The sequence below is a fragment of the Salarias fasciatus genome, chromosome 11, assembly GCF_902148845.1.
Source record: "Salarias fasciatus chromosome 11, fSalaFa1.1, whole genome shotgun sequence".
NCBI classification, from domain to species: domain Eukaryota; kingdom Metazoa; phylum Chordata; class Actinopteri; order Blenniiformes; family Blenniidae; genus Salarias; species Salarias fasciatus.
This window is the reverse complement of record NC_043755.1, coordinates 1088452-1116123: the sequence shown is the minus strand read 5'-3', so window position 1 is coordinate 1116123 and position 27672 is coordinate 1088452. Positions and strand designations below refer to the sequence as shown.

General features: G+C 40.8%; 3 protein-coding genes across 5 annotated transcripts; 1 reads left to right on the top strand and 2 right to left on the bottom strand.

The window, feature by feature from the left end:
* Positions 1-1429: 1429 nt before the first annotated feature.
* Positions 1430-19388, bottom strand: LOC115396400 (uncharacterized). Its single transcript, XM_030102274.1, has 13 exons — positions 19172-19388; positions 17166-18399; positions 16024-16026; positions 15732-15931; positions 13726-13937; positions 13453-13609; positions 13235-13300; positions 12873-12998; positions 9666-9877; positions 9395-9551; positions 9159-9242; positions 8881-8988; positions 1430-2109 (listed from the first exon to the last, which is right to left on the bottom strand). The coding sequence occupies exons 1-13, from the start codon at positions 19341-19343 to the stop codon at positions 1430-1432; spliced, it is 3411 nt and encodes a 1136-aa protein (XP_029958134.1). The 5' UTR covers positions 19344-19388.
* LOC115397479 (uncharacterized) lies at positions 5565-15904 on the bottom strand. Of its 3 annotated transcripts, none has more exons than XR_003932473.1 (14): positions 15732-15904; positions 14181-14819; positions 13726-13937; positions 13453-13609; positions 13235-13300; positions 12873-12998; positions 12677-12751; positions 9666-9877; positions 9395-9551; positions 9159-9242; positions 8881-8988; positions 7891-7922; positions 7186-7249; positions 5565-5704 (listed from the first exon to the last, which is right to left on the bottom strand). XR_003932473.1 is itself a non-coding variant. In XM_030103831.1 (14 exons), the coding sequence occupies exons 1-13, from the start codon at positions 15901-15903 to the stop codon at positions 7238-7240; spliced, it is 2052 nt and encodes a 683-aa protein (XP_029959691.1). In that variant the 5' UTR covers position 15904; the 3' UTR covers positions 5565-5704; positions 7191-7237. The 3 variants fall into 3 exon arrangements, 2 of the variants coding, with proteins under 2 accessions (XP_029959691.1, XP_029959690.1); XM_030103831.1 differs by having other exon boundaries at positions 7191-7249; XM_030103830.1 differs by lacking the exons at positions 5565-5704; positions 7186-7249 and having other exon boundaries at positions 7780-7922.
* A 678-nt stretch (positions 19389-20066) lies between the features above and the next one.
* ankmy2a (ankyrin repeat and MYND domain containing 2a) lies at positions 20067-25436 on the top strand. The gene is made up of 10 exons (XM_030103653.1): positions 20067-20257; positions 20638-20702; positions 21693-21831; positions 21933-22031; positions 22267-22427; positions 22669-22883; positions 23000-23135; positions 23385-23513; positions 23636-23765; positions 24531-25436. Exons 1-10 carry the CDS (start codon positions 20191-20193, stop codon positions 24662-24664), a joined length of 1275 nt encoding a protein of 424 aa, XP_029959513.1. The 5' UTR covers positions 20067-20190; the 3' UTR covers positions 24665-25436.
* The last annotated feature ends 2236 nt before the right edge of the window (positions 25437-27672 follow it).

The window sequence follows — 27672 nt, the reverse complement described above, 5'->3', positions numbered from 1 at the left end:
CGTCTGGACAAGCGACGCCGCCGCCCCCTCTGCCCCAGATCCTCCCCTCAGGACAAGAGACGCCGCCTTCTGGACAGCAGCCGGCCGTCAAGTCCCACCAAAAGAGGAGGCGTGAGAGAGAGGAAGCAGGCCAAGTGGGCAAGAAATACATCCGGATAAAGCAGAAGGTGTTCTGCCGGCTGTGTGGCCAGGAGAAAACCAGGGAGACGCACAGACAGTACTACGGAAATTGGTTTTGCCAGCAAACAGCCAACGTGTCTTATGAAGAATGGCTACTTCAATTTGCAGACAAGAACTACGGGAAAAAAATAGTCCTTGTGCCTTATTCTTAAAGAACCTGCGAAAAAACATTTTAAAATGCCAAAAAATAAAACCAAAAACATTCTAATGCTGCCTAACTCCATCAAAAAGTAAGATCTCTTACTTTTTGTTCAGTTAGAAGGTCCCAAGCCCTTAAAGAAGCAGAGGGGAATGTTTCACCGTAATCAGTTTAACAGCTTAAAAATAGCTTTGAAAAGGCAATTTTGAGGAAATGATGGTCGTCTATCTATCATCACGATAAACACTTTCCTCTAAACAGCTCAGACCACCAACATTGATGTCCTTGGCTCCTTATTTATTTCATTTATATATATAAATACTTGTTTTACAGATACAAAGAAACATTTCTTCAATGGAAAAAAACATTTAGGGGCAGCAGTCAACTCTCAGAAATGTCCTGTAATTTGAATTGTAAAACAGCAGGTGGTGCTGTTTTATTTCATTTTAGGCCTTTATTATAGGTTTGTTTTCTGATTTGCAAATCAAAATGCAGTAGTTTGTGAATGTTGTTTTGTATTTGCAAACCACTGAATTTGTGAGTCAGTGTGTGTGGATAAAACATGTTTTGTGTGTTTATGAGGTTTTGACATGATTTTAACTCTGAGAGAGTGTGTTTGTGTTTTACTGTATTATGAGGGGAGGGTTTCCTTTTTATGCATTACATTTTATTCACTGAAAGCTGCTCTGCAAATAAAGTTCTATTGATTGAAAAAACTCTTGCAGTTTTGCAGTAAAATCACACAGAACCTATTTATAATGAATCAAACCTTGTCAGTCAATGCATCCCACTTCTCTCATTCTCAGGTGATGCACCAGCATCTTGTGCTTTGTTCTTTCTACAAAAAGGAGAAAAAAAACAAGATGCAAAACCCTCAGTCGCTGCCATTCGTGTTAAATTAAAAAAACACCCTACTGGACTCAAAGCGTTTTATTTCGAGCTTTTTGTTCACATCTGCTCATGCAACATTTTCAACACATTTTTCAAAACACAAAAAAGCAGTAGCGTCAGACACAAAAATGAAATGAGCTATTTAAGGTTCATGATGCAAATGGGACCGTTTAGCACAAACGCGTGGCCTCCAAGCCCTGAATTTCATGTTTCACCAGATTACAGCTTTTCATTGGTGTGGATTCTCATGTGATTCCTCAGATCACTCTGCTGATTGAAATTCTTGCAGCAGATTTCACAGCCATGCAGCTTCCAGCCCGTGTGAGTTCTCACGTGGTGCGAGAAGTGACTGCGACTGCTGAACCACTTCCCGCAGGTTTCACACATGTACGGCTTCTCGCGCGTGTGAGTTCTCATGTGGACCAGCAGGTTTCCCTGGACGGTGAAGCGTTTCCCGCACGTTTCACAGGAGTAAGGCTTCTCGCCGGTGTGAGTTCTCATGTGATTCATCAAGTTGGTGCGCTGATTGAAACATCTGCTGCAAACTTCACAAGCATACGGCTTCTCGCCTGTGTGAATCCTCATGTGGACCGACAAATAGCACTGCGCACGGAAGCCTTTCCCGCAGGCTTTACAGGTGTACGGCCTCTCGCCTGTGTGAGTTCTCTTGTGGACCAACATGGCGTTCTTTTGGTTGAAACTTTTGCCACACATTTCACAGGAGAATGGTTTCTCACCTGTGTGAATTCTCATGTGGACCAGCAGAGCCGCCTTTTGGTTGAAATTCTTACCACAGACTTCACAACTGAATTTCTTCTCGTCAGTGACAATTCTCACATTCTGACAGAAGTTCAGTTTTTCACCACATGTTTCCTCACAGTGAAATTCAGCCTGTTTCTCTGACACGGGAAAGTTCTCCACACGACCGCTATGAAATGTGCTGATTTTTTCCAGCTCTGCCTTTACAGATGATTCTGAGTCAATTCTGAGTTTTTTCAGATGGAAGTCAGAGCGATGGGAGAGAAACTGCTCAGTGTCCCGTACTTCTACTGGCTCACTGAGGTAACTTTGCTCCGTTACAGTCGGTACCCGAAATTTATCACTCTCAAACTTCCACCTGAGCCACTCTCCCTCCTGGCTGTCACTGAGTTCCTCAATCTGTGAAAGATTCAATTCCTCCTGTTCCTCTTTAAACTGTAGGAGTCCTGGTTCTTCTGGTTCCTCTTTGATCTGTAAAGGTTCTCGTTCCCCTTGATCTGCTGTAAACTGTAGAACTCCTGGTTCTTCTTGTTCCCCTCTGATCTGTGGAGGTTCTGGTTCTTCCCTCTCCCCACAGTAGTTTGTTTCGTGCTGAAAGCGCTGATCCTCCCTGCAGTCATTGTGCTGAGGAAGCTCTGGAGGGACAGAGAAAGTACAAGTTAAAAGATGAGTTACATTACTTCAACAGTTACAGCTTAAAATAAACTGGGTCCCGCCGGGACCAGGCCGCCCCGGTAAGAAATAATGATAGTACAGAAATGTAAAAGGTCTGTTAAAAGCCTGATTAAAAAGGTGTGTTTTTAGCCTTCCTTTAAAAATATCGACAGTATCTGCGGTCCTGAGGTTCTCCAGCAGGCTGTTCCACAGGCGGGGGCCGTAGTGGCGAAAGGTCGCGTCACTGTGGGTCTTGATTCTGGCTTTTGGGACACACAGTAGTAGGCCGCTGCCAGAGGACCTCAGGGCCCACAATGGTCGATATGGTAAACACAGATAAGCTAAATAAGAAGGAGCAAGGCCGATAAAATATTGATGGTGGAGAAGAGGAACCGGGGGTTGTTTTAATGAGCTGAGACCAGTTGAGAGAAATTGAAAGTTTGTGCCTGTTTTACTACATTATTGTAAATTCTGAGTTGTTGACATTAAGGCGCACAGTCAGCTTCAATTTCGTCCACCTCCTTTCAGCACTCCTGCAGTTTCTTTTCCATTTGTTGATTTGATCTTTTTTGTTTCTCCATGGGGGTTCGGGTTGTCTTTTGATTGTTTTATTAAAAGTGGAGCTACTGAGTCCAGGCTGGACTTCAGTCAACTGTTAAAATCATCAACGATAAAATCACAGGGTGCAGGTAAAATCACAGCAGGGCTGCTCTGTAAAATCTCTATAGAACCTGCAGCCACTTCGGCTGAGTTGGTTAAAATCTAAACAGCTCAAAAGCTTTATAATTCTCTGGACATTGGCTCTGAGGGATTATCAACGTGTAAGTTAAAATCCCCAGTTATTACAATTCTGTTATACTTGTAGTGAATGAAGGCCAGAGTTCTGATAATGCACTGATTAAAAAAAGACTGTTGCTGCTCCCCACAGTCTTAACAAACTCCTGTAAATAAGTAAAGTGCCATAAGAAAAGGCTGTCAGACCAGTATGAAGGTCAGAGAGTTCACAGACTGGTAGCTCAGGCCTGGTCTGTGGAAAAATATAGAGTTTCTCAGTGGTAAATAGAGTTCAGTCAGTCAGATTTGGAATGAAGGTCAGCAGGCTTCATTTTCAGGACATTTATTTCAGAGTTACAGAATCACATGACATGTTTTCTCTGCAGAGGACTCTGGTTCTGACTCTCAAAACAGTCAGGAAATACAGATGTTACCATGTTTGTTTGTTTATGAATATCCAATTATTATTTTAACCGTGTTTGAATAATTATACATTATTTAAACATCTAGACTGAGGTGAGTCTCGCCTTTTTTCCAGCGTTTCCGACCTAAAATAAAACTGTGTTTATCAAAACCTGAAAATGCACACAAAATTCAAAGTCTGAGCTTGATGCAAGTTTCCCCAACAGAGACACAAATCCGGTTTCTGTCTGCAAAGGATGAAGAAAACAGCTCTAACGGCGGAGATCCTGTACGAGTCAGATTCATGTGTTCATTCACATCTTCCCAGTACCTGCTCTGTGTAACTTGATTTGAGGATTCCAGTTGATTTGCAGCAATCTGTGCTGACTCTCAATCTTCTCCTCGTACCGAACGATAGTCTGTTCAAACACGGTGAAGATTTCCACAGCAGCAGCATTCAGCCTCTCGCTGATAAACTCTCTCAAAGCTGAAACTGAAGTCATTCTTGCAGCATGAGGTGAAATGTTTTCTCTGAAAGATGAAACAACACAGCAGCATCCGAAGCTGCTTCTTCTCTCCTCCTTCTGCTGGAGGATCGCAAACAACGTGTCCAGCTTCACCCTGACACCTGCTGGACAAGAGGGCGAACTGCAGGTTATTCCAAGCATGTTCACTCAGTAGGTGCTGCCATCAATGGGCTGCTTTGTTTATTTTCCAACAAGCAACTGTCATCATCTGTGGGACAGAAATGTTATCAAGTATTTTATATGACAGATAACACCTGGAATTTATGATCAGCTGTCAGGAATAACTTTGAAAATCATAACCAATCAATTGGCATCAAAATTAGAAATTGACACAGAATGTAAAGATTATCCACAAAGTAGTTCTTTAATGAAAATTTGAAGAAGTTTTTAAGTGTCTCTGACGTCCTCATTAAATTTGGTTTGCCTGTTTGCAGCACATATAACACGTTGGAACAGTTTTGACCAATATGGATAAAACTACCTTAATGTTGAATCTGACCAGTTTACTGGCAGTAGTGTGACTGATTTGAAGAATAAAGCAGAAGACTGTGAGTCTGAGCACCTGACCGACTCACTGTGTCCACAGGCAGTCCTGTGAGAAGAAAAAGCTGTGGAAGACGTGTTCGAGTGCCAAGATGTTTTCTGGACTGACCGACTGATTTTGCGTCCTGTTATCAGAGCTAATTTAGCTCATGTCAAACAATTGTGTGTCTTGGGGAAAGAAAAAAAGGAAAAATTGAAACAAGTGTGATGTAAATGTTACAAGTGGAGCTGTTGGAAAACAGTTTTGATCTTTTCAGTTCATTCATAGGTTTGAAGTGTCTGCAAGTTGTGTTCATATAATGTTCATAATCTGTACAGAAACTGTTGGAGAAAAAAAAATCAATCCTGAGAAAAGGAGATGTAGTGTCTGAATATAAGTGCGTTTGATGTAAGTGACCTGTGCCTTCATAATAACCACTTGAATGGGAAGTGCTTTCCAAGTGAACCTGCGTTAATATAAAATGGCATGAAAATAAAATAATTCATGAGAAGAAAATTGCTTGTAAAACAAACTAAAAGTCACTCATTATAATAACCAGTTATTGCTATTATTTTACTTGACCAGTATGCCTGGACATACTCAGCTTTCCATCTCTGATGCTGTGAGGATGCTCTTTGCATAGTTCATGGCCTTACTTAATTACTGAACACAAAGCTCTAAAAGAAAGACAAAAATAGGATTGTGATCAGTGGCATTTTAATTTAACAGAACCAGGCACAAAGAACAGAACAACAAACCGGCACAGAACATTTCAGTCACGCTCAGAGACACTCAAGGACCTCTTCATTCTCCTCCTCCTCCTCCTGTAGCGCAGTGGGATCCACCAAAAGCTTCCTGTGTATAAAAGTATTGATCAATATCCTGGTTTGTATCCATGTTTTCAGTCCTTCTATATCCTGGCAGAAACAGAGTGGTTCAACGTAGATGCACCTGTATTGTGTAATGTCTGACAGTATGAAGGGATGTCGAGGTAAATATTATTGCAGCGGCGTTAATGAAACAAGTAATGATTTCATCTTGTCTCCAGGTGCTGGTCATGGTGCACAAGCACAGCAAGCTTCCCTTTAGAACCACGTGTGAAAAGAACTTACATATTATAAGAGTGTTTTTGGTGAATGCATCTGTTGTGGTAATATTTCAGGACAGTTTGTTTACAGTTTGAGATGATGCTGTTTTTGTCCGATTAATATTCCTGACCAGTAAATTGCAAAAGGGTTTCCTGAAGATTTTCAACAAAGATTCTCAGCTGAGGATCTGGAACTGATGCTTTTTCTGCAAACCTGATGAGCTGTATGTAACTAAACCTGCTGAATTAAAACAAGCAATCAGTTTGTCACATTATAAACATTTCACTGTTGAAGAAACCCAAAGTGGATTTATGATGCAGACATCACATACAGTAGATATGTTTCTGTTAAATCTTGATTTAATGCAAAAAGTGTTGTTGTTAATCAGAATATTTACATAAATTCCAGAAATGTAATTTTAATTTGAACAAAAAGTGATTTAATTAATTATCACACCTCCTCGTAACAAAGTGTATATAATGTGCCAATACATAAGTTTAATAGCTTTCATGTGCAGCCTCCAGTTAGAAATAAACAGCAGCATTTACAGTTTTCCAAATGCATTCTGGTACCTCAAACGATGCTTAATAATACTTTGACCGTCATCCTTTTTCATGATTCTCACAGCTCTATATCATAACATCCTGTTGACTGAAGCAGTGGTACCAGACAGGATCTTTTAGTGCTTAAAGGCCCCTTTCTGTGACTCACACACAGTCTGAAGCCGATAGTAAGCCTGGCTATGTTGAACTTGCTTTGTGCAACAGCTCTGAGAGTAACCAAATTACGGTAGACTATTGGTGTTTCAAAAATGTGACACATATTTGTAGATATTATCTATTTAAATATTCTTCTCTGGAATTAACCTGTGCAAAAGGACTCTTCGACCTGCATTCATAGCTGGTAAGAACTGCAGAACTTGGTTGAATAAATATCTCCTCTGGCCGAAAGGAGAAATGTTTGTTGCATTCAGGAGCGCCTGGGACATTCCAGCTTTGAATGTGGGCTTTAAGTTTAATGTGTTCTCTTTCCCATTAAATTGCAATGTTTGTGTTTGTTAGTAGATTTAAACGAAAAGTAATCCTCATTTAAGATGTTGATAAAGTCCAAGTAAAAAATTCACTAAAAAGAAACCGTAAGATCATTACAGAACGCTCCGTTCAAGTCCGGAGCAGCAGAAAAACTCAACTGACTTGACAGACATTTAATACTTTTGTGGTGCTTATTTCCATTATTATGTGTATTTACCTCACCTGCTGAGCTCCCAAGGCAGGACAGGGATTCCTGAGAATTCTGCCACTTAATACCACTGCTTTGAAAGAGATGAAAATAAGGCAGTTAAGAAAAATTCAATATACTGTTCATACTCTGGTATAGTCATGTAATTATTAAAGAGTTCTTATAACAGCTGAGCATCGCAGATGGGTATCAGAAGAAAATTTATCAAAGCACTTGAACAATATGGAAATAACACAATTATGCAAAAAAAATATACCAGCAACATTTTGACATTGTCAGATGATCAAAACTGAAGGTGGGTGGAGAAACAACCCTGTGCTGCCATGCTACAAGTTCCTCGTTACAACTGAAGTGACAAAGGCTTGCCTCCATCCTACGGTTCTGTCTTTGCATTCACACTTTTATGCAATATGTGAAATTAATTTCATTGCATGGCTTGAAGGTGTCCTTGCTCTAGTCTAGTGTAATACAACTTTCTGGGCCTTTTATATACATAGGGAAGAATGCATTTATTACAAAACAAACTTGTAAAAGTCAGCTGCTGCATATCATAAAATTGAGATGAGAAAACTATTAGGAGGCCTTATATAACACCCTGCAGTCTATAATCCGTCTGTGCAACACCCTGCTTTTACTTTAGATCACCAGTGTTGACGTCTGACCAAGTCTTTCCTCTCACCACTGAATTAGTCCAGGAAATGATTTGACATTTACCATGTTCTCCAGGGACGCCGCGGCAGAAGCACCTGTAATACAACGCATTCCTCAGGTTATCGTTGGCTTTGAGTTTTCTTTATGGCGTCAGCTACCACACATATGACATAAAAACAAACTACGCATGGAGAGCTATAAAATTCCTACATGTACAACAGTAACATTCAAGACGTTATCACTCCAGTGAACTTCAGCATTCGGTTTTTGTTTTGCTAAATGGCCAAATTCTGGTAGATTCATCGTGTGGCATTCATTTGTCTTTAACAGCATATTTTCTTTGACTTTACAATAGGCCCCAATCTGTCAATTTACTGTCAGAGGGATCTTTTTTTCTCCGGACATTAATGTGTCTTTTAGGTTTTCTGATCACACGTTGAGTCCTAAAGACAAGTGTGAACAGGCACCAAAGTGCTTTCAATGAAGCCACTTCCTGAAGATTTGTAATGTTAACCTTCATGTTGTGCTAATGAGTTCAGGAACAGTGGCAGGAAATAATGTCATATATAATGCATACACTGCCATCAGTGTGCAGTGAGTTGTCATTGGAGAGAACGCGCTGGTCAGAGTTATACAGTCTTTTCAACTTTCCAGAGAAACCGTGGAAAAAAACATGGACGTCCTGCCTCGAGACCTGAAGAGACACGGTGCCTTGTGGCAGCCTGGGCAGAGGACACTGTCCTTCTCAAACTAGATAACTCATACTGCTGGTAGGTCATTTAGCTAAAGCTAGGTAGAAGTAGTAGATACTCCTACATCACAGCTATTTCGCCTCCACCTTCCCTCTCCAGACGTTTCATGACCCTGTCGCAGGATAAAGAATGTGCAGCTGGTGAAGACCTGAGCCCAGTTCCTGGATCTGCCGTGGATTCCTCTGCACCTGCAGCCACGAGTTCCTTTCCTTTCCTTTCCGGAGCCGTTGTGATGGCAGAACCCTACCCTGCTCTGGACAGATACTGTAACCGTTAGACTACTGTCAAAATGAGTAAGTACCATGATCTGCCAGTCCCTCTGCGTCGCCAGTCCCCTCATCAAACACATCTGGAGCATTTGGAGGCACAGGACACAGATCCAGCACCACCAATCTTTCTTCAGTTGGACCTTCAAAGAAAATGAAAGCTGAAATCAGTGTAAACACCTGAACATTTCCGTCTGTGAGGAATTCATGTTTGTGGATAAACATTAAGTCAGTCGCCAGTTAAATATAACGATTACTTCATTTTGTAGAATAATTTGCCAGTTTAGAATTTAAAAATGTGTTCATATTTTACCGTGATCAGTCCTGCCCTCCTCTCTGCTTTTGCCTGCCGTTGGCTGAGGAGGCTGGGTTGGCTGAGGAAACCTGCTGAAATGCACTGTGAAGAACAAGCACAGACAATTAGAACTGTGCAAGCAAGCAAAATTGATTCCATTTAAGAAATATTCAAGCAGCATATCAATTAAAAAAATATATTAATGGAATTTCTCTGTATCCTTCAAATAACTCATCAATCAGTGAAACACTCACGCTGTAACACTCGTGCATACATGCTTTTTATGCTGGCCTGCAAGCCGTCATCCAGCTTCATCTTCAAGCTCGTGAAGACATACGGAATGTATTTTGTCTTCCTTTTCTTGGCCAGGACCAAAACAGGAAAGTGACCAAGAGCAGCAATTCGGTCCAGCTGAAGAGGTAAAGGCAAGTCTGGGTTTAACAATGCAGAATAATTAAAATCATAAAGATCATAATCTACTCCTCCAGTGCATTTAAAACATATATGGTGTGCTTTTCTTTTTACCATGATGAAGCAGGAGTCCAACACCTGTGTAGCATTGCAATTCATCTTGACTTTGTCTTTCCATTCGATTTCTTTTGCTTCAAATCTTTTTCTTGCTTTCAGGAGTCTTTCTTTGTGCGGCTGTGCAGCCTTGCACTTCGGACATTTCTTACAGGCCACATGGATTTTCTCGTGGCAGGCCCGGCATTTCTTCATATTGCGTGTTGCCGTGTCTGTAACAACAGGAGAAAGTTCAATAACACAGCCTGTGTTGAAGGGAAAATTTCAATATTTAACTGTTTTTCACCATTAATGCAAAGTAACCAGCCACTGATACAATTGTAACCCTTTCAGGAACCGCCCTGCTTTTTAACCAACATCACGGACTTCATCCAAGCACACTGGGCAGCTCGGTTTTAATGAGTAACATTCAACAATGAGTTTAATCCTCTCCAGGTGACTGTCTGCCTGTAAGCCCCGCCCACTCACCACTCCATGGCCCACAGTAATGACAACCGTTCGTTTACCCCAACTGGTTTTATCACTGAACACAGCTGAACCATTGTCCATGCCTGAGGAAACGCTGGAGAGTTTTGACCTGCTTGATGCAAGGGCTCTTGGTTTGAGAACAACCTGCCTGTTAGATCCCAGTCCCACAACACTTATAAAATCATTTTTCGGATTCTCTGAGGGACAGTATATCATGAATAGCTCTCTCCAGACAGGTGTCTTTACCACTGCCTTGAAAACAGCGGTGGTGAAGCCCCTTCTGAAGAAGAGCAGGTTCGACCCCGTTATTACAGACCTGCATCCAACTTACCGCTTTTACGTAAATTGTCAAAAATCTGGTTTTAACCATGTCAATGACTAGTTTTATTTCGAAACGATATCTTAGAAAGACGTCAATCTGGTTTGAGAGTGAACCACAATACCAAGACGCCCTTTTAAACATTTTAAATGACATCAGGTGGAATTTAGATAATAAAAAACTCAGTGTTTTTTCTGCTGGACCTGAGTGCCAGATCATCAGTTTATTACAGTTTTTCTCCATTGGTTTGGCTTATTTCTTCAAACTGAAATTCCATTTTCAAAGCTCAAAGATCATGTGGCAAAATGGTCTTACAGTTCAGCTCAACACCATAGTTCACTTGCAAAAGCTCATCTCTCTCCCAAAACTATTCACACATGTTTCAAAGCTACATTTTGTTTCCCATATAAATAGTCAGAGCCTCCAAAGTGTAAAGATCTTTCTCAACAGCTTCGGCTCATTTCTCAAAACAGACTGGACGTTCTCAGTTCTCTTGGTTCTCTTGTCAAAAACAACCTGGACGGTTCAGCAACACACCACGGTTCACCTGTCAGAGAGCAGATCTCTTCCGAAACAGTTCACTCGTGGAAAAACTAAATTTCTTTCTCAAACAAATGGTCAATGCCCTCAAAGTGCTTTGTCCTTTTGGCATTGTGTGAGCACCGACAGTCAAAATGTTTAGGTGTTTTATCATTAAGGGCAGAGGATCATTGAAATATTCCTCATCTACCTTTCTGTCTGAGCCCAGTCCTTCATTCATAATGGTTACGATGATAGTTTTTATTTTTTTCTTTGGGTTTTTTAGCTAACAGAAAATATTGTGTATAAAAAAATGAAGACAAAAAGCATTTTACAGTAAGAAGAACCTTCAAGTTCTGATTCGCACACTGCTCTCATACCTCCAAGGAAACTGTTTTAATTTTTATTCACACACAGAGCAACTTCCATCCATCGGAGTTCAATGTACTGTAAAATAAAAACAAAAAAACAAAAAAACAAACAAACAAAAAACAAAAACAAAAAGGAAAATTGTATGTAGCCCAATGTACTGTAAATGAAGCTGGAGTTTCAAAGCTCACTTCGTAACTGGTCTCCCTCTTCACCCTCCTGACTGTCCTCCTCACCTTCATGCAAACACATCCATGTCTGGTCTTCATGGTGTTGAAGTGTGTTTTTGACTAATTTTGACAGTTGAAAAGCTGATTTTGCAGGTGGTGACTGATACAATGAAATTATGCAGATATGTTGTGGAGAGAACAACCATTAGACTGAGAATCAATCACTTTAGATCAACATGACCTATTCACTTGGGAATTGTACTAAACCTATCCTTACTGTGCTTATTCATTTGCAAAGATTTTCTGAGACATTGAGATGTGTACTAAGACATTTCCAATGTGATGATATGAATGAGAAATACCATTCTGTTGTGAGCAGTTACAGGGTAGTTTGGAGATTTGTCCATGTTGTTTTGAAAATGTAATTTCAGTTTCAAGAAATGAGCCAAACCAATGGAGGAACACTGTAAATAGGCTGAGACACCTGGTGGGCCTCTCTGGAACTGCTCTTAACTGGTTCAGTTCTTGTCTCACAGATCGATGTTTTTATGTAAGTATGGATACATGTTCTCAGGAGCCCATGCAATTAGGTGTGGGGTTCCCCAAGGCTCAATTCTGGGTTCCATTCTTTTGGATCTCTACATGCTTCCTCTTGGGGACGTCGTCAGGAGACACGGTATCAGTTTCCATTGTTACGCTGATGATACTCAGCTGTACATCGCCGTGTCTCCTGATGACTCAGGGCCTATAGAAACCCTGTTAACTGTATTTCAGACATCAATTCATGGATGGTAGTGAATTTCCTACAGCTCAACCAGGACAAGACTGAGGTTTTAGTTATTGGTCCCAAAGGCAAGAGAGAGAGACTTTTACCAGAACTACAATATTTTAAACCAGCACAATCTGTAAAGAACCTGGTCGTGATTTTTGACTCTGAGCTGAATTTTATCCCTCATGTTGAAAATATATTGAAGATTGCTTTTTATCATCTTAAGAATATAGCCAGAGTCCGCCCGTTTCTCTCTCAGGCCAGTACAGAGGTGCAAGTACATGCTTTTATCTCCTGTCGGTCAAATATACAATTATTATACAATTTTTAAAAATATACAATTATGCAACAATTCCTTTAAAATATTGGGAAATCTTTATGTATATATCATACATACCATTTCCAGCTTCTTTAACAACTGTTCTTTCTGGATCTGTCTCTTCAACCATTTCACAATCCCGAATGATAGATTCTGCACATAATCAGAGACACAACAGGAAATTTAACTTGACCAGTCACATTTTAAAATAGTATTGCAAGTCAAACTACTCCAATACTGCAACCTTTGGACTACTGTCAAAATGAGTAAGTACCGTGATCTGCCAGTCCCTCCGTGTTGCCAGTCCCCTCATCTACTGCTTCAAAGACATCTGGACCATTTGGAGGCACAGGATTCAGATCCAACACAGATTCAAATGGAGGTTCAAAGAAAACGAAAGCTGAAATGGAAGCAAACACCTGACAATGTGACGTGGTCTGTGAAGGATCACTGCACTGAGGACAGCATGGCAGAAGTAACTGATTTTCCAAGTGCTGACTGGTCAGTCAGAAATCTCAACATTTGTTTCCAATAAATGAATAAAAGTGTCAGTCACCAGCTTATTGAAAATTATGATTACTTCATACTGTAGATTAGATTACCAGTTTAAAATGGAAAAATATGTTCATATTTTACCGTGATCAGTCCTGCCCTCCTCTCTGCTGTTGCCTGCCGTTGGCTGAGGAAACCTGCTGAAATGCACTGTGAAGAACAAGCACAGACAATTAGAACTGTGCAAGCAAGCAAAATTGAGTCCATTTAAGAAATATTCAAGCAGCATATCAATTAAAAAAATATATTCATGGCATTTCTCTGTATCCTTCAAATAACTCATCAATCAGTGAAACACTCACGCTGTAACACTCGTGCATACATGCTTTTTATGCTCGCCTGCAAGCCGTCATCCAGCTTCATCTTTAAGCTCGTGATGATATCAGTAGTGTATGTCGTCTTCTTTTTCTTTCCCAGGAGCAAAATAGGAAAGTGACCAAGAGCAGCAATTCGGTCCAGCTGAAGAGGTAAAGGCAAGTCTGGGTTTAACAATGCAGAATGATTAAAATCAAAAAAGAACATCATAATCCTCCAATGCATTTGAAACATATGGTATGGAGTGCTTTTCTTTTTACCATTAAGAAGCAGGAGTCCAGCACGTGTGTAGCATTGTGATTCATCTTGACTTTGTCTTTCCATTCGATTTCTTTTTCTTCAAATCTTTTTCTTGCTTTCAGGAGTCTTTCTTTGTGCGGCTGCGCAGCCTTGCACTTCGGACATTTCTTATAGGCCACATGGATTTTCTCGTGGCAGGCCCGGCATTTCTTCATATTGCGCGTTGCCGTGTCTGTAACAACAGGAGAAAGGTAAATCTTGATGGAATTTAGAACATTACTCTATCAGCACATATTCAGCAACATGTAGCTCTTCAACAGTAAGCAGGCAAAAGTTTGATCAATAACATTGCCTGTATTGTAGGAAAGATTTAAAGATTTTAAATCTTTTTTCACAATAGACACACAGTAACCGGTCACTACTGTAATTTCTCATTTTTCTCTTATTCTTTCTCCGTGAACACACTGAAACTCACTGTGCTCGTTGACTCTGTGCTCTCCTGAGGAAGTATTGATGTTGTGATGAGGTCTTCTCAAATTCTGACATAAGTTTTCTTGTTTTTTGCCAACATTTTCACCACATGTTTCCTCACAGGGAAACGAATCACCTTCAGCCTGTTTCTCTGACACAGGAATGTTTTCCATATGGTCACTATGAAATGTGCTGCTTTCTTCCAGCTCTGCATTCACAGTTGATTCTGAGTCTATATGTTTTTTCAGATGGAAATCAGAGTGGTGTGACAGGAACTGCTCAGTGTTCGGTGCTTCAACTGGCTCAGTAATGTCACTTTGCTCCGTAACAGTAGGCACACTAAATTTATCACTTTCAAACTTCCACATGAGCCACTCTCCCTCCTGGTTGTCACTGAGTTCTTCAATCTGTGAAAGATTCAATTCCTCCTGTTCCTCTCTAAACTGTAGGAGTCCTGGCTCTTCTGGTTCCTCTTTGATCTGTAAAGATTCTGGTTCCTCTTGATCCGCTGTAAACTGTAGAACTCCTGGTTCTTCTTGTTCCTCTCTGATCTGTGGAGGTTCTGGTTCTTCCCTCTCCAGAGTGTAGTTTGTTTCCTGCTGAAAGCGCTGCTCCTTCCTGCAGGCATTTTGCTGTGGAAGCTCTGGAGGGACAAAGAAGGTACAAGGTAAAGGATGAGTTAGATTACTTCAGCAGGTACATCTTAAAAAACAAACAAACTGAGACTAAAGCAGTGAAATTGAAAACTTTCATTCAAATTTCATAAACAATGTAGAGAAGGTACGTGAACAGCTCTTGGATTAACTTTCTATAGGTGACATATTAATTTATTTTAGCTGTAACAACTAAGACTCCAGTCAAGAAAGAAATATATCTTCCCATACTTGGAGAAACTTTTATACATGTTTGTGGCGAACGAGCTGATATTGTGAAAACTTAAAAAATATATATATTAAAAACTAAAAAAAAAAAAAAAAACTTTCACAACATCAATAATTCAATTTCAAATCTGTACTGCAGAAACAGTAAAAACGATGTTCTCAACCCATTGAGATAATTTGCTTCATTAAGCCTGTTGCTGCTCCCTACAGTCTGAGACACTCCTGGAAATAAGTACAAGTGTCATAAGAAAAGGCTGTTAAGACAGAAGGTTCACAGGCTGGTAGTTCAGGCCTGCTCTGTGGAAAAGTACCAGAATCACATGAAATGTTTTCTCTGCAGAGGACTCTCTGACACTTAAAACAGTCAGGAAATACATATGTCGCCTTGTTTGTTTGATTGATTGTTTATGAATATCCAATTATTATTTCAACCGTGTTTGAATCATTGGAAATTAATTGAGTCTCGACGTTTTTCCAGCGTTTCCGACCTCAAATGAAACTGGGTGTTGATCAAAACTTAGAATTGCACAAAAAAGTCAAAGTCTAAGCTAAATGCAAGTTTCCTATCAAAGACACAAATCCCGTTTCTGTCTGCGGAGGATGAAGAAAACAGCTTCAACGGTGGAGATCCTGTACGAGTCAGATTCATGTGTTCATTCACATTTCCCCTGTACCTGCTCTGTGTAACTTGATTTGAGGATTCCAGTTGATTTGAAGCAATCTGTGCTGACTTTCAATCTTCTCCTCGTACCGAACGATAGTCTGTTCAAACACGGTGAAGATTTCCACAGCAGCAGCATTCAGCCTCTCGCTGATAAACTCTCTCAAAGCCTGAACTGAAGCCATTCTTGCAGCATGAGGTGAAATGTTTTCTCTAAAAGATGAAACAACACAGGAGCCGAAGCTGCTTCTTCTCTCCTTCTTCTGCTGGAGGATCACAAACAGCGTCCAGCTTTACACTGCCACCTGCTGGACAAGAGGGGGAACTGCAGGTTATTGCAAGCATCTTTCTTCATAGTTGGGGCTGTCATGAATGGCCTGCCCTATTTATTTTAACATTAGCAACTTAATCATCATCTGTGGCACTTACATTTTTTTAAATTTTTTTTATATGCTAGATTTATGATCAGCTGCAAATTATCCAGAAAGATGCCAGGAATAATTCTGAGACTGCCAACAAATCAGCATTCCAGTTAGAAACTGAGTCCCCCTGAAGGTTCCCTATTTTAGGGGAGCTTCAGGCCCCCTTGTGATTCTTGGAACATCACTCCACACAGAAAAGAACACAGAATAAGTTGAATAGAAGTTAAAATATCGGTACAGCAGAATGAAGTCAGATATGTAATATTAATGTACAGGGATAAGTGAAGTGACTGATGTAAGCATAGAAGAATGGAAATTAACAAAAAGAAATGGCGTTTATATCTCCATTTGCATTGCATAATTGAGATATTGTATCTTTGCACATCAGAAAAAATATCAAACTGAAGAATGGAAATTGACAGGGAAAACACAACAAACATTAATGATCGGGATGCTTCCTGAAAGTTATCTGTGAAATCAGCTGATGAGCAGGGTGGGAGGGCTCTTTCAGGATGGCAGTGGTCCTCAGGCATCTGAAGCTGGAAAAAATGTTCTCCAAGCAGGGCAGAGGGCAGCCGATAATTTTGTGGGTTGTGTTCATGACCCTCTGCAGGTCCTTCCAGTCTACAGCCAAGCTCATCAAACGCCACATAAAATCTCCCCAAGGGAACTTTTTTCCAAATGAACATTTATTTAACCAGGTGAGCCCCATTGACATTACAGGGTCTTTTCCCATGGACCACAGGACAAGATAGTGACAACACCAAGTTACAATTAAATAACAAGCATGAAAACGTAAAAAAAACCCCACACATTATAAAATGTACAGCATATTGGGACTCTGCTTAACAGTGTTTCACTCAGTAATGCTTCCTTCAAAACTACATGATACTTTGTGATTCTGGGTTCAAGCTTGACTTCCTGAAGGAGATCTCATACAGTCTTTCAGGATTTCATTTCTTTGTGAATCCTCATGTGGCGAGGCATTGAACCATGTTGACTGACACTACAACTGTAAGCTTCACTAGTGTGAGGCCTCACACCTGTGAGTTTTCATGTGGCGCAGCAAATTACTGTGCACACTGAAACTTTTCCCACATGTTTTACAAGAATACGGTTTCTCACCTGTGTGAATTCTCATGTGGACCATCAAATGACTGTGGACAACAAAACCTTTCCCGCATGTTTCACAAGAGTACGGCTTCTCACCTGTGTGAATTCTCATGTGGACCAACAAATGACTGTGCACGCTGAAACTTTTCCCACATGTTTCACAAGAATACGGCTTCTCACCTGTGTGAGTTCTCAAGTGGCGCAACAAATTACCATGGTCATTGAAAGTTTTGCCACATGATTTACAAGAATACGGCTTCTCACCCGTGTGAGTTCTTATATGGACCAACAAAATACTGTGCACACTGAAACTTTTCCCACATGTTTCACAAGTGTACGGTTTCTCACCTGTGTGACTTCTCATGTGGCGCAACAAAGCGTCCTGTCGACTGTAATTTTTCCTACAGATTTCACAACTTATTTTCTTTTTGTCAGTCACAGTTCTTAGGTTCTGACATAAATTAGGTTTTTTAAGAACATTTTCATCTCGTGTTTCCTCTAAAAGAAGCGTTTCACTGTCCACATGGTCACTGGGAAATATGCTTGTCTTTTTCATGTTTGCCTTTACAGCTGATTCCGAGTCGATATACTTTTTCAGATGGTGGACAGAGTCATGAGAGAGGAGCTGCTCGGTGTCTGGTCCTTCTTCTGGTTCACTCTGGTAATTTTGCTCCTCAGTACAAGTTACCCTTACAGTGTCACTTTCAAACCTCAGTATAAACCGCTCTCCCTCCTGGCTGACACCAAGTCCCCTGTTTTCGTTGATCTGTAAAGGTTCTGGTTCCTCCTGGTCTTCTTGAAACTCTGAAAGTTCTGTTTCTTCTGGTTCCTCTTTGATCTGTGTCATTTTTGGATACTCCCAGTCCTCTTTAAATTGTATAACTCCTGGTTCTTCTTGTTCCTCCTTGATTTGTGGAGTCTGTGGTTCGTCCCAGTCCTCTTTAAACTGTATAAGACCTGAGTCTTCTGGTTCCTCTTTGATCTGTAAAAGATCTGGTTCCTCTTGCTCCTCTCCAAACTGTAGAACTCCTGATTCTGCTTCTTCCTCTCTGATCTGTGGAGGTTCTGGTTCTTCCTGCTCTAGACAGTAGATTGTTTTCTGTTTAAACGGCTGCTCTTCTCTACAACCATGATGCTGTGGGGGATCTGGAGGAACAAAAAAGTACAAGATAAAAGGTTAATTCGGGTTACTTTTACAGCTCTACTTTAAAAAAAGAACTGTCACTTAGGCAGTGAAATTGAAAACTCTCAGCCAAATTTCATAAATAAATAATCGTTCCAGTTTTGCTTGAAGCCTACCATTAGCTGATCAGCAGTTACATGTTTGGATCATGTTTTGATAGGTGGCAGATTCACTTACACGACATGGCCAAAAATGTTCACTTGCCTGCCTTCATAAGCATTTGTACATGAGTGACTTTTCAGATTTTATATGATGTGGAGCTACCGTTTGGAGCTAAGATGGCTTTAACTCTTGTAGTCAGGCTTTCTATAAGATTTCAGAGTGTCTGTATGAGGATTTTTGTGATGTTGACGTCTCCATCGTGCTTGTAAAAAAGCCCACAACTCCGAGATGACCTAACCTGAATAAAAGACAAAGAACCAACTCTGAATCTGAACCAGCTTTTTCTCATCTCTCACAATACAAACACAACAGAGCCACTTAAGAGGTAACAGACACTGCACATCAAACTAACTGCAGATAAAACCCATGTGATCCAACCACTAAGATAGTTTGCCTCATTAAACCTGTTGCTGTGAGAGATTTTATCACAATGTAGACAACCTATAGTGCAATAGATGCAAAACACGTTCAAAATAGTGAATGGAAGGAAGAGGTGGATGAACAAAATACAGCCATTACGACGGAGATCCTTCACGAGTCAGATTCATGTGTTCATTCAGACTTTCCCATTACCTGTTCTGTGTAAACTGGTTTGAGGCTCCAAGCTGATATCCAGCATTCTGTGCTGACTTTCAATCTTCTCCTCGTACCGAACGATTGTTTGTTCAAATACAGTGAAGATTTCCACAGCAGCAGCATTTAGCCTCTCGTTGATAAATTGTCTCAAAGCCTGAACTGAAGTCATTGTTGCTGCAGGAGATGAAATGCTTCCTCTGAGACACACAACAACAACACAACAGCCGAAGCTGCTTCTTCTCTCACCGTCTCTTGAAGGATCGCAAACAACATTCAGCTTTATACTGACACCTGCTGGACAGACAGGGAACTGCGGGAGCAGTGGAAAAGAACCAAAACAATCAGTTTAATAGCGTTTTGTCTCATATTATGGAATTACAGGCGCTTCTCCTTTTGTACCTCAATATAAAGCATTGACAAGCTGTACACAGTATATCAGTACACAATATAAATATATCAACTTGGACAAAATTGGGGAGAAATACCCACATTCTCCACAAATTTTCTGTATTCGACAGTAAAATCTGTTATCATTAACTATTACTAACTGGGGTTTGAAGGGGATTGCTATTAATAGTAATATTTGTCTCATGTAGTCTGAATCAGGTGACTTTTTTTCTGAATGAACTTTCTGGACCTCATGGAATAGATGACTTTAATCGATCAAGGGGGAGAATCATCTGTTGCTGTACTATTTGCTATAGTATTTGAGAGGAAACAGTTACATTTTAAGTTTATTTTGTTACTATGTTTTTTTTTCTAATATTTATCGGATTTGTTAGATTTTGGAAATATTCTGGACTGCTGTGTTTAAAACACTATTTTTATTTCTCGAATGTCGGGTGACACCCCTAGAAACAATTCCTAATGGCACATTCCGTGTGACAGCTATCCAAGCTAACCTTCATGCCCGAGCAGCAGGAGGCTGACAGCATCACGGAAAGCGAAGCTTTAACCTACAACTTGGTCGGTTATCTGCGTCTTCATAACTTCATTTGCATTAGTTGTTCATCAACATGTCTGCACCTAAGAGGGGAGACTTGTCGTCAAGTGAGAAGGAGTTGTTCGAGGTTATTACTGCAGGTAAGCCTCTTCGGCTAATGCTAATCCCGGAGAAACGCATGCAGTTGTTAGCTTGTTGCTAACATGTGTGTTAAGATGTATCTTCTGACTTGTCAGTTAAATGTATCTTCTTTCTCTGAACAATGGTATTTGACAGAAGGCGTGTTTGTTGGTAAAAGCTAACATTGAGTTAATGCTCATGAAAAACGTGGTTATATTTACTGGTATGAACACTCCCTCTTTATGTAGCTCAGCTCTCAGAAAATCAGATTTCTCTGTGTGAAGTGTGACACACATTGATATAAAAAACTGTCATTGTGCAGAGACCAGTGTACCACGAGCTGCTGATAAAGCTTCATGTTGCAGCTGCTCTACAGTGAAATTCACTTTTGTGCTCCCAGGAAATGTGCAGGAGGCCTCCAGGCTGCTTGGCTGCAAGGATGTGAGAGTCAACTGTTTGGATGAGGTAAATCCTAACTCACTGACTTCTATTCTCTTAAACAGCTAGAAAACTTTATTGATAAGGCTGTTTTTCTCTTGCTCAACATTTTTTGATTTAAATGAAAGGCTGAATAAAAACAATTCAGTAAGAATGAAGGAAGCTCACATTTTATTTTGGAGGCAAACCATTTAATTTTATCTGTCAAATTTACTAAGAAATGCTCCAAATCTTAATATTTAGCTTGTTGTTACTCTACACACCCTCACACGGAAAAACATCGAATGAATGAATCATAACTAATATGTTGTTTTTATTTTCATCTGGTAACATTTATCCACGTAATACATAGTCACATAGCATTTGGTATTCATTCAGAAGTGGTGCTCATCTTTTCTTTGTAAATCTTGTGGAAAAATTTTGTAAGATGGTTCAATATCTATAATTTACGTTGTATCGTGTTGATGACAGAAGTTTGGCATATCTTTGTTGAAATACTATTTCTCGAGAACAGAGTGATCTGTCTTTGAGTGACTTTCAGTCATTAATCAGCCATAATTCATTTGAATAGCTCTTTTGATACAGTTTGATACAATTCAAGTTGCTGTAGTGACACAGTATTAAGCTAGAAAAAGGAAAAATAAGCAAAATTATAAAAATGCAATATATGAAGGGTGATTATTAAAATGGATTGGAGAAAAACTGGATTCATTTACAATTACATTCAAGCAGTGAAACACAAGCTGATGTTGATACTGAAATAAAATTGTATGTTAAAATTAAAAAAAAAAAAAGCAAATGATGAGTGTCTTCCTTTCAATTAGTGGCATCTGTACCAGACATGAGCCATGAATCTCCACTCTGAAGTGATCTGAAAGAGGTCCTTCAACTTCTTTTCTTCTTCCTGTCACTCTTTCGTGTCCACCTGTCCAGATCATGTGTTTGTGACGGACGCCTTAGCTCATTGTTGCAGTGAGTTGTGCAACATGTGCGTCAATGTTTTTCTGTCATCCGCAGTATGGGATGACTCCTCTCATGCACGCCGCTTACAAAGGAAAAGCAGACATGTGCAAGCTGCTGCTGCAGCACGGGGCCGACGTGAACTGTAATGAGCACGAGCACGGATACACGGCGCTGATGTTTGCCGGCCTGTCAGGTGTGTTACTACTGTAAACCATGAAACGCTCTCTGCATATTAGTGTGGTTATAAAGGAGACATTAGAAGTTTTGTGACTCCGTTTGTGTCTGTGCCTGCAGGGAAGACTGACATCACATGGATGATGTTGGATGCAGGGGCCGAAACAGACTTGGTTAACTCTGTTGGGAGGACTGCAGCACAGATGGCTGCCTTTGTTGGTATGTTTGCACGGAGCATGATGTCACTTGGACAGCGCATGGTTTTTGGTTACAATGAGATGGTTTGTCTTCAGCATTTTCCTGCAGAATTCTGTTCATTTCATGGTGAAAGTTACACTCGCTCTCAATCAGGTCCACTCTACTTTTTCATGCATCTAGTGAAATGACATAACAGAGGAAGATGAAGTGTTGAAGTGAAATAACCTAAAACTAACTCACCTCCTCTCTTCTTCAGGGCAACACGATTGTGTCACAGTGATCAACAACTTCTTCTCCCGAGCCCGACTGGATTATTACACTAAACCCCAGGGTTTGGAGAAGGAGCCGAAGCTGCCTCCCAAACTGGCCGGACCCCTGCACAAAATCATCATGAGCACAAACCTGAACCCTGTCAAGGTAAAGCATCACTGGGTGGAACATGTGAGCTTCAGGGAGGAAGATACTTAAAGCTCAGTTAATGTGTAGGCCTCCAAGAGTCATCCAGCCATCTTCAGATGTCTAATTTCCTCTCCTCATCTGTTCTCTTCAGTTCAGGCCACAGCACATATAAGTAGATTTGGTGTAATTGGCTAATTTAAAATAAAACTTAAGCAAATGAATTAAATTAAACATGAGGCATATCTCCTGTGTTTTCCAGATGGTCATGCTGGTGAAGGACAACCCTTTACTGGCCGAGGCGGCGGCTCTGGATAAATGCCGGCGGGTGATGGAGCTCATCTGTGAGAAGTGCATCAAGCAGCAGGATATGAACGAGGTGCTGGCCATGAAGATGCACTACATCAGCTGCTTGTTGGGAAAATGTTCCTCATTCCTCAAGGACCGCGAGGACAAGCTGGACGGCCTCATAAAGAGGTGAACATCTCACAACGTTTGATTTATTCAAGGAAACCTCAGTGGAGTCTTGTTTTTTTAATCCCTAAATGCTTCTTTCAGCTAATATATGATCGTTAAATGTGTGTTTGTCTTAGTTTGCTGAAAGGTCGAGACAGCGACGGTTTCCCCGTGTATCAGGAGAAGTTCATCCGGGAGTGCATCCGCAAGTTCCCGTACTGCGACGCCACGCTGCTGCAGCAGCTGGTGCGAAGTATCGCTCCTGTGGACATTGTGAGTATCTACATCTAATTTCAACACCTTTGAAGAGTTTTGCTCATCTACAAGTCCTTAGTATGAAGGCAATCCTGTAATCTTACATGACACCTGAAAACTGATTAGAAATCTTGTGTTTTTCATCCGTCTGTGTCATCTCACGAGTCGATTTAGAATGTTAGATTATAGTCGGCACCATTTTCAAACTGGACTCTGAAAACGCTACAGTTTGAAAGACTTCATCTTGTTTTCCTAACTTCCCGTCAGGGAAATGACCCCACAGCTTTGTCGGTGCTGACTCAGGCCATCACGGGACAGGTGGGCTTCATGGACGCCGAGTTCTGCACCTCGTGTGGAGAAAAGGGAGCCGAGAAAAGATGCTCCATCTGTAAAATGGTGAGTGTCCAAGCTGAGGTGGTTTCCTGTTTAACCTGAAATGATTGATCCCTTTTACATCCGTCAGAGTAGATCATTTAAAGGAATATTTGTCTAGTGTACACTTGTTTGTGTTTGTCCAGGTGATTTACTGCAACCAGGCCTGCCAGAAAATGCACTGGTTCACTCACAAGAAAGTGTGTAAGACGCTGCAGGAGCAGAGAGAGAAGCAGGAAGCAGAAACAGCCAAGCTGAGGATGCAGCAGAGCAAAGGTGCAATTTTATTTCTTTTGTTTTTTTTGTTTTTTTTTAAAGGGACATCATGAAACACTTAAAACACGGCTTGAAACTGTATCACATTTCAGAAGTCCAACTCAAAGAGGTGGAGGAAATAACTGACACTAGAAATGAAATCCACATGAACATTTAGGGTTTTTTATGTTTAACTGAACTGAAACTGAGGAGAAACATGAAGATTTTTTGAAAGGGTAGTCTTTATCACATTCTAATAAAAATCAGTGGAAATATATATATATACTTTTAATAATAATATCCATATGTTTTGTTTGGAGACCACTTTATAGTCTGTTTTTAATAAAGAAACATAAGAAATCTAAGATATGATACACAGTCCTGCCTCCAGATCTGTGTCGTGCATCACATGATAACCGTTTGTGCTCACTGAATTCTATTTTGAAAAGCGCTTCCCTTCTGTCAGTGCTTCTTTTCTTGTTCTTAACTAAAATTTATGTTCATTAAAACTGGTCTGTGATGTGAAAAAGGTGTGACACCTCCAGGCTGAAATCAGGAACCAGGTCTGAGCTCACCTGACCACAGCTGGTTATCACGCAATGCACGACGCAGATCCAGATAGTCGAGGTCGGACTGTACTTCCAGACTGCTTGACAGGTGGATTGCTCACGCCGCTCACGGCGTGGCTGCTATTCATCAGTGTCTGGCAGGTTGGAAGCGGGGCTCAGGGGCAACGTTCCATGCTGGCGACTGACTCTTCCCTGTTGTGATTTGCTTGTGTTTCAGAGGAGAGTGAAGCCGTCCAGCAGGCTGCGGACTCCCTGCAGGAGCTCTCTATGGGCACCAGTGGAGAGGTCGCCTCCTCAGACTCTGCAGCAGAGGCTTCGAGCCCATCCTCCATCCCAGCTGCTGACAACTGAGCAACCTCTGTCAGCCTCTTCCTCCAGCGTACGTTCACACACCAGACTGAAAGCAAAACAAGGACCCGAGACTCCAATAACATATTTATTAATACCCAGAGTCCCTGAACGCAGCAGGGGAGACGGCCATCCAAAGGATATGTGTTCCACAGCAGACATCTGTTTTGCTTTTAGTTTCTCTGTTTCCATAAGTTGTTTGAGACGTCGTCGCACCTGAATGTCACTGGTGAGCAGGCTGCCGCGTTTCCTCGCAGGCTTTGTGGCGACCATGCGAAGAGCTAACGGTTCTCATCCACGATGGAACGAAATTCTGCCTTAAACTGTAGCAAACTGTGCGGAGGGACAGACCGAAGAGATTGTGTCGTGTGTTTGCAATCTACTCGATGTGTTTTCAGGACGTCCGTTTTCTTTTTATTGTTTGTACTGATAACCACGCGGTAGCTGGGGAGTGCGTAGCTCGGCTGCACAATGTTGACCAAATATGTATATTTTTTAAAGATGAGTGACGTGAACCGTTTATTTTTAATGTATTGTGAGACGTGTTAATGCTCAGGAGTTTTCGCCATAAAATCCAGCATCCCTTGTGAAAGTTTTTTCTTAGATACAGCACAATGTCGCCTTGTCAAGGGAAAAAAAAATCATTTAATGTGCAGCTTGAATGGACGAGTGGAGTTATCATGTGCAGTCATGTCCTGAAGACTTTCGATATGTCTTAATTACATTAAATAAAGACCAATTTCTCTGTTCACATCTTGTAGCTTAAAATGAGCCTTCTCTCTGCCGCCGGTCCTGTCTGCCCTGAGTCAGCCTGGCCTTGCATCCTGCTGAGATGTGCTTGATTGAGGCTGGATCTTTTCCCAGCTGGAGATTTCGTCTGGTCGGACCTGGCAGGATGTTGCATGTTGCTCTGATAATGAAGCTCAACATGTTCGATCCCGTTATATCAGTGTGTCATTCGTTCATTCCATATCCGATTTAGACTCCAGGATCGGAAAATGGATAACGACCTGTTATTAAAAATCGAAAACAAATAATGGGCTATTTTTTGCTGTCAAAATCAAAAGAGAACAATAAAACACAGTAACTAGTAACACTGTCAAACATAGGAATATCCACATCACCCCAAACTCCCATTATGCTTTTCATTACAACAGTTTAGTCATGGCAACCGAATCGGGAAATTAATGCTCCTGCAAAAACATAGCAGCACAATTTATTTAATAAACTAACTTGATGAAGGTGAGAGTTCATTCAATTTTACCCAACTTTTATTGTGAAGTCATTTTAGAAACACTGTTCCTGTAATGCACAGCATTTGCGAGCACTGCAGAATGAAGTGGGTGGCTTGACTTTGTGAAGTGAGGGTGGGCTTGACCGCAGTTATCTTCCGTCCTACGTGTAACACGCCTTGCCTCTTTGAAAAGCATGTACACGTCCGCCGTCCTTGACAAATCTTAAAATGTAACGCTGTCGTGTGGACACTGCTCAAATCAATCAGTAGAGACTGACTGACCTTCTTGAGAAAGAAATAAGTCCACAACCTCCAGGTCACAACAAATCGAAAATAATAAAAACAAAAAACAAGTATAACAAAAATCCCCCAATCCCCTCTCATATTGTATTTTTAACTTCAGAACAAAATCAAAACAGCGAAAAATAGGCCATTATTTGTTTCTCAATATTTAATTTGAAAATGAGTAATTAAATAACAGGTCGTTATCCGTTTTCCGAGTTTGGACTCTAAATCGGATATGGAATAAACGAATGATTCACTGATACCGTTCCCTGCAGCTCGGTCCACGTGAACTTTCTCTTCTCAGTGAACCTGCTTACCCTGGGAAATTGCTCTGGAACATCTATTCATTTCTGTTATATATTATATATTATTGTTATATTATATATTATTATATATAATATATTATTTCTGTTTAGTTTTTCATGCTAACTGTCTCGTCCGGTTCCTTCACTTCTTTCTGGTCCTTTCATTTCTCATTTTAGCCCGGAAACAATAACAATCATGCCGATTTAACTGTTTCAGTCGTTGCTGTCCTCGTTCTGTGTCTTTGTGGTCATTTCTTTTCTCTTAGTGTGTGTCATCCTGTTTCATGCAGCTCATTGTGCGTCTCCTTTTAGTTGCTTTGCATGCTTTTGGCCACTTTGTGTCACATTACGTGCTTCTCTTTGGCCTGTTGCGTGTCAGTGCTCAGTTTGCTCCTCGTTTTGTGTTTCAGAGCATCTGTTTTCCCTCTTCGTCACTAATTTTGGTCATTTTGTTGTCTGCTAGCGGCTGTGTCAAGGATCACTGTGGTCAGCTGGTGTCTTACTTTCATAGTTTCCTCTCTGCTCTCTAAATGGATTGCTCTTCCTCTGATCAGCCATAACATTAAGACCACTTCAACACTGACTCTAAAAGCAGGATGTGTTGTGTGTGTAGCATCAAGATGACAGCGCTGATTTTTTTCTCCATTTGACCATTCTTTTTATTGATGCTCACCACCACAGACTAGGAGGAGCCCACCGTCGCTGAAGGTTTGGAGTTGCTGTCACTGCTTCGTCCAGTCATTTCAGCTTGTTTGCTGTGAAAGCTCACTCAAATCCTCACACTTTCCTGTGATTTCTGCTTCAACGTTCAGGAGAAAATCTTCACTTTCTGCCTAATTTATCCCACATACTTACAGGTGAAGTGCAGAACTGATTATCTCTTCATTGTAATACACCTTCCAGCTTCTGTTTAATACATAATTAATACATACTTGAAATATAATATGAAATACTGCTTTATTCTAGTTTGGCTGACTTCCTGAAGCCAATCCCAGCTCAGTGTAAGTGACAACAAGTTATATTCAAGTGTTGTGGGAGAAAATCTAGGCATGCACAAGGAGAACATGCAAACTCGACCCAAGTCTGGATTTGAACCGTGGATATTCTCACAGGGTTGGAGGTGGGAAAAAAACTAATTTGAAAATATCTGAAGCACAGTAGCACATCATTAAGGAGACAAAGATTAT